General features: G+C 40.6%; 1 protein-coding gene across 1 annotated transcript; it reads right to left on the reverse strand.

The window, feature by feature from the left end:
• Positions 1–7244: 7244 nt before the first annotated feature.
• On the reverse strand, positions 7245–10602 carry LOC119363227 (tubulin alpha-1 chain). Its single transcript, XM_037628542.1, has 5 exons — positions 10302–10602; positions 9190–9404; positions 8897–9096; positions 7917–8425; positions 7245–7800 (listed from the first exon to the last, which is right to left on the reverse strand). Exons 1-5 carry the CDS (start codon positions 10412–10414, stop codon positions 7485–7487), a joined length of 1353 nt encoding a protein of 450 aa, XP_037484439.1. The 5' UTR covers positions 10415–10602; the 3' UTR covers positions 7245–7484.
• Between the last annotated feature and the right edge of the window lie 1936 nt (positions 10603–12538).

A 12538-nucleotide genomic window follows, 5' to 3' on the forward strand; every position in this document is an offset into this window, starting at 1 on the left:
AGTTTGGACCTGAAATTTTTAGGGGTTGTAGTCACATTCCTTGTGAGCATTCACACTTATTTCCAGAACCTTTGGGACAATTAAAAATTGTTTTTTTTCCTTTTTATTGCAAATTGGAGCCCCTCATGGGTGGGAGCACCTGATATTTCCCCCACACCCCTCCCCTCTGGTTTGGCCGTCAGTTGGAGATTGAACTGTTCCAGGCCCACAAATTTGCATGGATTTGAAAAGTTTTGAATAGAAAATTAACAAGCATCTCTTGTTCATTGGTTCCACATAGTTGGCTAACGATGTTAACCACTCGCTGAACCCCCCAACCTCCAAAAAGCTGTCACATCCACAGAGCCACAGCCACTAACAGTATGGAAGGGAGGAATGTTAAAAGGAGCACGCCCGTCCAAAACCCCAATTTATCCGAGTCACAGGTTCGGTTACAACTGGAGGGCGTTGAGCTCCACAACAGCAAAAATACTGTTTAGTTTCCACTCTCGGCTTTGCTACTGCTTACGACAAGGGCACAAACAAACGCACATATCAGGACAAGAAGCTTTCTTTAGTTCAGTAGGTGGCGCCGTGGTCCGTTGCAGCAACAATTCACTAGCAATTCTTGCTTAGATAATGGAACGAGCCACGCTCAGCTCCGGGGCAAGTTCAGTGCACTCGGGAATGACGGCAGCAGTTGATGTTGAGTCTCTGGTGTTGTGTGCTCAGCTAACCTGTAAGTAATCTGTAAAATTATAAGCTCGGTTCTGCTCTGAGTTGGAGCTTGGAAGCGATGGCGTTGGGAGCTCGAGATGGGCAGTGCTTTATTGGCTTTGACAAGTCACAAGGCAAGGTGACAAAGGAACAGTCGCGCTGTGTCAGCTAATTTCGGGTGTTACCCTTAACAGAAGAGCTAATTTTGGGTGTTATTACCCTAAAAAAAGGAGCTAATTTTGGGTGTTGCATATGAAAATTGGCGAGGGAAATGGCTGGATTCCTTTCCCTCCCTTTCTGCAGCCCAATAGGTGATCTGGGATATGTATCGCCCATCACAACCGCTCCCGGTGAAGGGTACGCCCTGTGTCTGGCTCATAGCTTTATTTGAAGAGTAAAATGCATCATGAATCCTAAAATATTGTAGGTGTGTCAGTTTAACCCTATAACTTCGAAATTACAGTTTTAGGTCCTAAAACTACTGGAGGTTTGTCACTTTAGTCATAAAACTTCGAAACTGTAATTTTGGGTACCAAAACTATGTAAGTTTGTTCATCTCAAGTCCTAAGTTTGCATGCCCAACATTGACCCACCGACGTGTCGCTTGGAGATACTTGGACTATTGCGACATTGACCCAATGGACCCACCAAGTTAACTTATGAAATGTAAATATGCAAGAAACCCCTAGAGCATTGTCTCGCCTCATTCTCATGCCCTCATCTTCTCCAACGCACAAAATGCTCAGAGGCGACAGTGGCATGACGGCCCGAGCTCCAACGAGGAGAGTAGATCGGCCATCTTAACCTCACCCCACAGTAGTAGAAACGACATGTAACACAACTTCCAATTGATACCCACCTGTGGGTTGTGCCTGCAGCTGGGGCGTGTAGGTTAAAACACACACTGTGACCTATAAGCGTATTGATCACTTTTGAGGAAGTAAACACATATAAAGGACTCATTTGAAGAAAAAAAATGCACCATAGATATTGGCCATGCAAGCTTAGGACCTAGATGAATAAACTTACATAGTTTTGGGACCCAAAACTGTAGGTTTAAAGTTATAGGACTAAACAGGCACATCTTCAATAGTTTTAGGACCCAAAACTGTAATTTCAATGTTATGGGACTAAAGTGACACATCACCAATAGTTTTAGAACTTGTGATGCATTTTACTATTATTTATATCCCCACAATATTTGTAGGTAGAAATAAAAGATCACTGGGATAACCAACATCTCGCTTATAGCTAGTTTTTTTTTTGAGGCAAACTTATAGCTAGGTTTAGAGATGTAGGGAACCCTTGCGTGAAGGCAAGCTCAAGATGGGCCGGCCCAGCCACACGCAAGATGTGCCAAATATTCTAAATATACATATTAGGAAAAACACTTAACATAAAACATATAAAAAAATGTTAACCAAGCATCTAAATGTTAAATATGTATAGAGAATATTTTTCTCACGTATATGATAAATGTATAAAAAATACAATGTGCATGAAAAATTGATCATGTATTTAAAACTTTTAATCAACCATTTAAGAAATGTTAATTTTTTATATAACAACTGTAGCAATGTATTAAAAAAGTTAAATTTTGTATTTGATAATGTTAATCAAGCATTTAAAAAAAGCTAAAAAGATATAGAAAAAATGTTCACCATGTATTCAAAAAATGTTAGTCTTGTATCTAGAAAATATTAATCAAACATTTGAAAAAATGTTTAAAATATGCAAAGAAAAAATGTTGACAATGTATTAAAAAAAGGCTAAACTTGTATCTAATTTTTTTAAGCATGTATTAGGAAAATATAGTAGACATATAAAAATGTATAATATGTACGCAAAAAATAGACATAAAAGTATAAGAATTAAAATAATGTTAATCATGTATTTAAAAAATGTGAAACTTGTATATACAAATGTTTCTGGTGTATATGGAAAATTTCGAGTGTATATTAAAACCAAGAGAAACCAAAAATAGAGAAGGAAACAAGGAACAAGAAAAAACAAAGGAAGCCCGGAAAGAAGAAGAAAATGAAGAAAAAAAGGACAAAAACAAAGGCAACCAAAGAAATAAGAAAACAGAAAATAAAACCGAAGAAAACCATTGAAAAAGAAAGGAAAACAGTGAAAGCGGGAAAGGAAAACAAATAAAAACCGATGAAAAACATGAAAGAAACAAAGAGATTCAAAGAAAAAAAATGAAGATACTAAGAAAGAAAACAAAAAACTTGTGAAAACCAAGAAAATAAGGGAAAGACAGTTAAATGCGCTAAAGAACACAAAGAAAATAGTGGATTTTTTCCGAAGAAAATGAAAAGAACTCAAGAGAGAGACAAAAATAACTAAAGAAAACAGAAAAACCAAAAAAAATAAAATGAATGAAACCAACGATGCCAGCAAGCGAACTAAGGATACGATAGATAAAGAGTTGGCCGCTCCCGCGTACAGATGAATCTCTCAGTAGCTCCTGACTGTGGGTTGGCCGTTCAGGGAGCGGTTTTAGAATGGCTCCGAAGGGCGCGACTTTCCTGAGAGCAACTAAATGAGGGGCACCCCTTGCGGTAGCCCTTCATGGGTCACTTTTTGGTGGGCTCAGAATGCACCACTTGACGCGTTCTCAGCAGCCACGTGTCTCGTGTTGGACACTTCGCCAGAATTTTGTTTTTTAATTTTTCTGTACTCGTTTCCATGCTTTAGATGAGTTTTTTCGAGGTTTTTTGGCTTTTCAGTTTTCTGACGGGTTTCCCGAGATATTGGAGAGAACATTTTCATTTTTGCATAAAAAAATGTGTTTTTCCTTCCGTGAGAGGCACAGATTTCTTCTCGCGGAGGCACAAGTTTGCTTCCGTAAGAGGCACAGCTATGCCTCTCGGAAAGGAAAAACAACGTGTTTTCTTCTTCCACGAGAGGCATAGGTTGGTTTGCTTTGGTGTGCCTATCAAAAAAACATGTTTTCTTTTGCTTCTGCAAGAGGCACATATTTGCGTCTCGTGGAGGCAAAGGTTTGCTCCTGTCAAAGGCATAGTTGCGCCGCTCGAAAAGGAGAAAAACATTATTTTTCATCCATGAGAGGCACAAATTTATTTCTCATGAACGCAAAGGTTTACTTTCGCGAGAGACAGAACATGTTTTTTATGCTTCCACGAGAGCCATAGATTTGCTGGCAAGAAAAGGTGGGAAAAAAACCATGTCCGGCTTGGTTTATTTTTCTTCTTCTGTTTTTTCATGAAAAAGAAGCTTTTCGAAACCTAGTAACATGGAATCTAATTTTGAAGATTTCGACACGAGAAATCCATCAACGAAAATGGTTCAAGATTTGAACTCATGGTTTAAGAGATAAAACATTTTAAATAAATAAATCTTAAAAAATAAAAACTATCCGGTTGCAACAAGTGGCGGACGGGAAGGTGGGAGTGATCTTTTCTTTTTTAAACTTTACTAGAGTTGCCCCTTAACCATTGATTTCAGACTTTATTTGGACTCGGGCACTTCCAAAATGGGCCCGCCCAATAACCATGCACACAGACCTTTTTTTAGGGTACCATGCGCGCACACGCCAATGTCACACACACCAATAGACATTACACACGTAGCCTAGTATTTGTTTTTTATATACTTTTGTTTATATTTCAAAATATTCTAAATACGTTTGCTTTAGAATTAATGTATTTAAATTATCATTTAGAAAATAATAGCTCAGTGTAATCTTTTATTTGTTTAACTAAAAAATGTTTGTACCTTTGAAAAAAAATGTTACTGCCATTTAAATATCTTCCTGGGTTTAAAACCATTATACAATGTAAATTTTTTGCACAATTTGTAATTATACAATGTAAATTTTTTGCACAATTTTTAAAATGTTTTGCACCACCCAAAAAAGTGTTCGTGACATTAAAAAATTCACGTGTTCCGAAAATAAATGTTTGTGAAATTTTAGAAAATGTTTATATAATGTAAACAAAATGTTCGTGTAAATTTTAAAAAATATTTCGTAAAATTTAATATAATTGACAATTAATAAATGTTCGTTGTTTTACAATATATTTATAACATTACAAAAAGTTATAATATTATGTATTATATATTAATGTAATATAAAAAATTGTTTCATACCATTCAAAAAAGATGTTCGATGTATATTTCAAAATGTTTAATGTTTACTCATTATAATTATTGAAAACATAGTTGATAAAATGTGCATCATGTATTTTAAAATGTTCCACGTGTATATTTTTTTCATGAGAATACATAAAATGTACAACATCTATTGAATAAAGTTAAAATGTATTTGAAAAAATGAAAAGAAAAAATACGAATAAAATTCAAATAAACTGATAAAAATATATGCGAACAAACCAAGAAGAAAAAAACTTAAGGAAGGTTTTAAAACTTGTCAATATAACTTTCTCAGAACTGCTCCAGGAAGCTACAGTACTGGACTGGCCCGTTTGGTTTAGCGCAAGAGGCGATGAGGAGCTATTTTACGCTGTATGCGAGATACCCTCTCGGGCTCTGGAATCTTCGAACCGGGTATTAGGAAACTTACGGCCCACTTTTTTTCTCTGGTTTCCATTTTTCTCTTTCCGTTTCCTCTGGGTGTTTTTTGTTTTAATATTTATCTAATGGATGAATATTTTTCAAATTTAACTAGAATTTTAAAATACTTTAAGATTTTCTATATCTGTAAAGTTTTTATAATTCGTGAATATATTTTTCAAATCCATGAAAAGTTTCAAATTCTTGATGAATCTTAAAATCCACGAATATGTTTTAAAAACTGTCCTATTTTTCCCTGGATTTTCATATTCATGAATATTTTCAAACACATGGTCATTTTGTTAAATTGTTGATAATTTTTTTAAAAAATCATGATTTTTGTAAATTAAAATAAACCACCTCAAGTAAAAATTGAATTAAAAAAATAGAAAGAAACAAAACCATGCACTCGCTTGGAGACTCTGCTACAGGAGCGTACAACTTAGTTGTGCGGGTCACCAAGTGAAGTATCACCTTCCCGACTTGGGTTAGAGCATGATTCATTTAATACGAAAAATTGGCAAATGCGAAATATTAGCTAGTGGTTGGTTTGTTTCCAACTTTTCTTAACAAGCTCACAAAAAGTTATCAAATTTTAGCAACTCTGCTTTTGCCAATTGTTGACTTACAGTATATTGACAATGCCAAGGCATCAAGCCAATGAGCCTCTTATCAACTTCGACGGCGGAAGAGAAAGCATCCAAGCTGAGCTCAACTGAAGTGCTCATGTTGGCTTGTTGCCAACTTTTCTTATCGAGCTCTCAAAAGGTTAACAAATTATAGAAACTTTGCGTTTGCCAATTGTTAGCTCACCGAATATTGACAATGTCAAATGTTGGCATCAAACCAATCAGCCTCTTAGCAATTTCGGCTCGATTGAAGCGAAAGCCTCCAAGTCGGGCAGCATAACACAAATCTCAATGGCGAGGGATGATGTGGGTGCTCCTGTTTGTTTTCCGTACTAGTATTGTGCGAGTGTGACGATTGTTGACTAGAAATTTGTTGGAACAAGCAGAGATTTACTGGTCCTAAAGCGAATTAGGTGCGGTATGGCAGTCACAAACATCTTTGTTTCGACAACTTTGTCTCTGCTAGGAGGAAGAAAAGTACCTCTAAATTAGCTGCGGTATGGCAGTCACAACACATGTTTGTTTCCACAACTCCGTCTCTGCTGGGAGGAAGAAAAATACCTCTAAATAATGGAGGAATAAAAAAACTTACTCCCTCAGTAAACTAATATAAGAGCGTTTAGAATACTAAAATAGTGATCTGAACGCTCTTATATTAGCTTACAGAGAGAGTACTTACTAAAGGGCTGAAGGATCGCTGAATCCTCCCCCCCACCCTTCCCCCAATTGCAAATTATTTTAGAGTATGTTTGGTTTGTCACTGATTTTGCCACACTTGGCTTACCTTACGTGCTCAAATTTTTAGCCACACTGTAGGTGCTGGTGTCGGTTGCCTTGTCTGGTACTCCAAACCTCCTATCACGTTGTAGGGTCATGGACCGAGCTGATCGACCCATGATATAACCGACCTAGCGGGCCCATGCAAACTTCCGGTAAGGTGAGGCACCCCTGGGCTGTAACACCGTCAGCACTGCCATAGAATTGATTGTAACCTTTTTTTCTAATGTGTTTGTAAGGATTAACATATGACCGCATTTCAAAGAAAGAAGAGGGAACCGTCGGCAACTAAAAATACTCCGTCTTCAGAAGTTGGCTAGTGGCATATGGTTGGTGCCTCACTCGCACAACACCTGGGAAATCTTTTATCAGCGATCTTGGAACCGGGACCAGACCTGAGATTCCCAAAGCCTCAAGCGTCACCAGTCTACCAAACTTACCAACCGCACTGGCATCAGGCCGTTCGCATCTGTCGTGTGTACAGATGGAAACCATTTTCAGGGTTTCCACATTTCAGTGGTTCAGATACACAATTGGCATACTCAGCAGATGAGTCAATAAATGGAAACGTCCGTAGTACTACTAACATGGCACAGTGCATTAGAGAACAACATTTGCAGTTCGGCTCAGAATGATGCATACACACACACCAAACTTGGGACGAGTAGCATCGAAAGCCAAAATGGGAACAATCATGGCCACCCTAACAACATCTTCAGTACATTACAGGAAAGGAAACACGCATAACAGCAATCAATATGTAACGCAATGGAACCATACTTACTGAGTATACAGATCAAAGCCAATCATTAACCAGCCAACTACTTATTAACCAGCTACTTAATAGTCATCCCCCTCATCGCCCTCGTCGTCCGCGCCTTCGGCGCCAACCTCCTCGTAGTCCTTCTCCAGAGCGGCCAAGTCCTCACGGGCTTCTGAGAACTCACCTTCCTCCATGCCCTCGCCGACGTACCAGTGCACGAACGCGCGCTTGGCGTACATCAAGTCGAACTTGTGGTCGATGCGCGAGAACACTTCGGCGACGGCAGTGTTGTTGCTGATCATACACACGGCCCGCTGAACCTTTGCCAGGTCGCCTCCGGGGACAACGGATGGTGGCTGGTAGTTGATGCCACACTTGAACCCGGTAGGGCACCTTTGTGATGGCAGCATAAATATGTTAGTTAGACAATCAAGTGTCAACTTTTTAAGTGCATAGCTGCTCGTGATAATAATATAAGCGCAACTAATAACGCGAGAAAGACAGCTTACCAGTCGACGAACTGGACAGTTCTCTTGGTTTTGATGGTTGCTACCGCAGCATTGACGTCCTTGGGAACAACATCACCACGGTACATCAAGCAGCAGGCCATATATTTGCCATGCCTAGGGTCACACTTGGCCATCATGCTTGAGGGCTCAAACACAGCGTTGGTGATTTCAGGCACAGAGAGCTGCTCATGGTAAGCCTTCTCGGCAGAGATAACAGGGGCATACGACGAAAGCATGAAATGGATACGTGGGTAAGGGACGAGGTTGGTCTGGAACTCTGTGACATCCACATTGATGGCACCATCAAACCTCAGGGAGGTGGTAAGTGAGGATATGATCTGTGATATCAGCCTGTTCAAGTTGGTGTAGGTTGGCCTCTCAATGTCAAGAGACCTCCGGCATATGTCATAGATAGCCTCGTTATCTAGGAGGACCGCAACATCGGTGTGCTCAAGCAAAGAGTGAGTGGAGAGGACACTGTTGTATGGTTCTACAACAGCTGTTGAGACCTGAAATACAGAGTGGCATAAGATAAAAGGGATAATGATAAGCCCAACTGAAAATAATGTAACAACATATCTATCCATACTGTCCCCACAACAGCTAAGATGCAGATAACCTACTCACATGAATACCCTGAATGGTCCACAGTCCAGTCACATGGACAGGTAGGTACAGTGCTATGGAATAATGTTGGCTCATAAGTAGTGCATGCTTTAATACCATATAATCAGGGCTCTAAGTAAACTAATTTTACGCCAGCATTAGCATTTTAGCTTTACACATATTCTATTGAAAATATCTGAAAATGATGGAAGAGCTAGCTTAAAGACAACATCCTCTCAGAACGAAAAATTAAACCAGACTGAATAATACGCTCAAATTTTCCCTCATTGTCATTGGCCCCTCAAGAAAGTACACTCAAATTTTCTGAAATAACACACGCATTAACATAACACTGGTTCATGAACAAGTTATACCTGCGGGGAAGGGTAAATGGTGAAACCAAGCTTAGATTTCTTGCCATAATCAACCGAGAGGCGCTCCAACAACAGAGAGCCCAGTCCTGATCCAGTTCCACCACCAACAGCATTGAACACCAAGAATCCCTGCAGGCCGGTGCAATTGTCTGCCAATTTGCGTACACGATCCAGACATAGATCTACAATCTCCTTTCCAACTGCATTACACAATTATAATCAGAACTGGATACACTTATAATCGCAATAGACTAGAGTTTACATAACAACCATGTAAATGTAAGATGAGTTACCAGTGTAGTGGCCACGAGCGAAGTTGTTAGCGGCATCCTCCTTCCCAGAGATGAGCTGCTCCGGGTGGAAGAGCTGGCGGTAGGCACCGGTGCGCACCTCATCGATGACAGTGGGCTCAAGGTCGACGAAGATGGCCCTCGGCACGTGCTTGCCCGCACCGGTCTCACTGAAGAACGTGTTGAACGCATCGTGTGCAACCCCGACCGTGGTGTCACTGAATCATCAACCAAAAGGCAGCGTTAATACATGGATTGGAAGAACTCTAATCACCGATCTGTGAATTAACTTCTCTACAGCCAGGTTCCAATCAAGACTTATCCTGAGACAATAGAGGCAGGGTAAGAGTGTTTGTATTTATGAATGCTTCTGGAACAAGCATTACACCAAATCAACAAAACAAATCCTCCAGGAGGATGCCTTTATTAGTAGCTAGCCAGATTAAACTCTTCAATCCGTGCTCAGTCCGGTACTCATAGCTCCACTGTTAAAATATTTATGAAGCAGAAAGTTTCCAACAATACTAATTAAGCATCGTACCATTGTCAAATTTTCAGATCCCGCGGGATAAGAACTCGCAACTGTCTCGTGGTACGTGCCTACCAACTTTAGCAGTACAGTCTACAAAGAACACGACGCCTGTCCGGTCTAGTAGTTAACAGAAACAGAACATTCTTAGGGAGACAGCCTCCTTTGTACAGAAACGGAACAAATGCATGAAGTAAAAGAGTACGGAGGACTTGGGCGAACTTGTAATTTGAAACGCCGATCGTCTCGTCCTCTTCTTGCCGATCTCCGGACAACCAGCAACATGAAAAAAATTCCTGCCCCATAATCCCATCGCAATGTCCAAACGACAAGTACAGACTAACGGAACATGGTGATGATTCAGAAAAGGGAATTTCCTCCGGGACTACCGCAATCCCCATTCGCAATTCGTAGGATTTACAGGGGGGAAAGGAAAAAAAAGGCAAAACACAAGATTAAGAGAAAAACAGGATCAATTTAACCGTAATTTGCGGCCAATATATTATAACCAGTAGCGCGCGCACCAGCGCTTGGCAACATCAAGAAACGGAATGCATTCAGGGATCGGGATGGCGTGCGCGCGTACCTGGGCATGGTGCCATCTTGCTGGATGCCGTGCTCGAGGCAGTAGAGCTCCCAGCAGGCGTTGCCGACCTGGATCCCGGCCTGGCCGATGTGGATGCTGATGATCTCCCTCATCTCGTCGCGCCTTCCTCCTCCTCGCTCCCTTCCGTCTTGCTCGCCTTCTCCTCCTCCTCCCGGTTCTTTTCCCAGGAAGGTGTAAAGAATGGCCTCCTCTGTTTCTCTCTCCCTTGTCTTCCCAAAATGCGTGAGATCGGGAGATAAAAGGGGGAGGGGGGCAGAGGAGGGGAAGAAGCGGGGGAGATCGGGTAGTTTGCGGGCGCAGCGACGGGGAGCGGTTGCCTTTTACGTGAGCCAGTGCTCCGTGGACGTGATTCACGTGAACCGGCTCTCTTCTAGTCACGTTTGCAGGGAGTAATTAAATGCCGCTCACGAATGGAAACGGGTCGACGAGCGAGGGTAACTGCTGCGCAGGCCATCGTCACTAATAAAACCGAATCGTAGTTTTATTTTTATGTGGGGTTCATTCTGCAATGTTTTTCTTGGACATTTGGTAATTTCCGTATGTACTACTTGTGCAATTGTACTATGTTTTTTTTTGGATCAATTGTACTATGTTTTATTGATTAATATATAATGTGTATGAAAAAAACAAATCAACCCTAAATATAAAACAAAAACTAATTAATAGGAGAGACAAGGAATTGGATACTGCCTTTAAAAAAGTGGATATTGGAATTTTTATGAGACATCTTTCAAACCAGCAACACACACCTCTTAAAAAATACGAAAATGATAATGAGGAAAGGTTCGATCTCTAGTACATTCTGGCGCGAACACAATGCCACTTCTCTTATCAGACGTATCTCGACGCAATGATGTAATTGTTCACTCCAGATCCCCCAAGGAGCGAACGGCCCCGATTATACTTTTGTGCTATGTAGCATGCATCCTCCTGGCGTATCAGCTTTACTATCTCCCCTAGGCCCAATCTTTTCAGATGGCAACTTTCTGTGTTTTACTCCATTTAAATCCCGAACAAGTGGCTATCTAGAGAATGACAAATTATGTTTTTAACATGTCAAGTATATCAGCTATATCATGGAATTTTTTATGTTTTGTTAGACTTTTACATACACCAACTCGCTTTTACAAACATGGCACATCCCTCTGATGTAGTAGCATGGCAATTCCTGAACATGGTGGCAACTTTCTACACTGTACCATGGACAATTCTCTATGTTGTAGCATTTCAATCTCGGTCATGTAGCATGTCAATTCTCTATGTTGCAGCAGGCCAGTTATCCTGATGTAGCTGGCAGTCATATGCGAACCTTTCTTCTTATGTAGCAAGGCAATTATATCTGATGCATCTGTAATATTCTGTATATATAGCATGGCACTTTGTAGACTTACTTTTCTACAAGTTTCTCTGTTGGAGCATGACACTTCTTTCTACCTGCAACATCATCACATCATGGCAATTCTCTAGTTGTGTGTGAGGGAGGAGGGTGGGTAAAATAGTCTCACAGTGGGGAGCTCGATGAGAACTAGTCTTCATCGCACGCATGACTCGCTCGTGGGAGCCTCCTAGCATGAACCTCGTCATTCGCTCGTGGGAACCTGCTAGAGCGCATGATAGTTTGCGCCAGGAGCACCAGGAAGGGCACATCTGTGTTGTATGAGAGTACAAAAGGTAAAGAAAATGCACTGAGATCCCGGAGGGGCCGATCGTTCTCTTTGTCGTGAACTGAGTCGATGACACACAACCGTCGCCGCCTCTCCATCACCAAATCCAGCCAGTGGGTTTTATCGCGGTTGGAAGTCATCAAGGGCATGATTCCGCTGAACCAACATTCTGAAGAAGAAACCATCGAAGTCATTTGCGCCGGAAGATCCACAAATCCAAGATCTCAACCTTTGAAAAAGCTTACACGCTTCACACTATCACTTGAGGGCACATCAAGGTGATGAAAATACATGATACAACTTATAATGGTATTGCTAAATCTCAATCGACTAAGACTTAACGAAGTCTCAGTCGATGGTATATTCGTAAGATCTCACATAGAGATCCATGCAAAATTTTCTTTTACTTTTTCTTTCTTCTTTTTTATATGTAGTGTCACTTGATTGAGACTTGATTAAGTCTCAGTCGACTAAGATCTAGCCACACCCAACTTATGAAGCTTGCCTCTATCATCCAAATGTAATCAATAAAATAATAAAAATTACAAAAAC

The sequence above is a fragment of the Triticum dicoccoides genome, chromosome 2B (genome assembly GCF_002162155.2).
Source record: "Triticum dicoccoides isolate Atlit2015 ecotype Zavitan chromosome 2B, WEW_v2.0, whole genome shotgun sequence".
Taxonomy (NCBI): Eukaryota; Viridiplantae; Streptophyta; class Magnoliopsida; order Poales; family Poaceae; genus Triticum; species Triticum dicoccoides.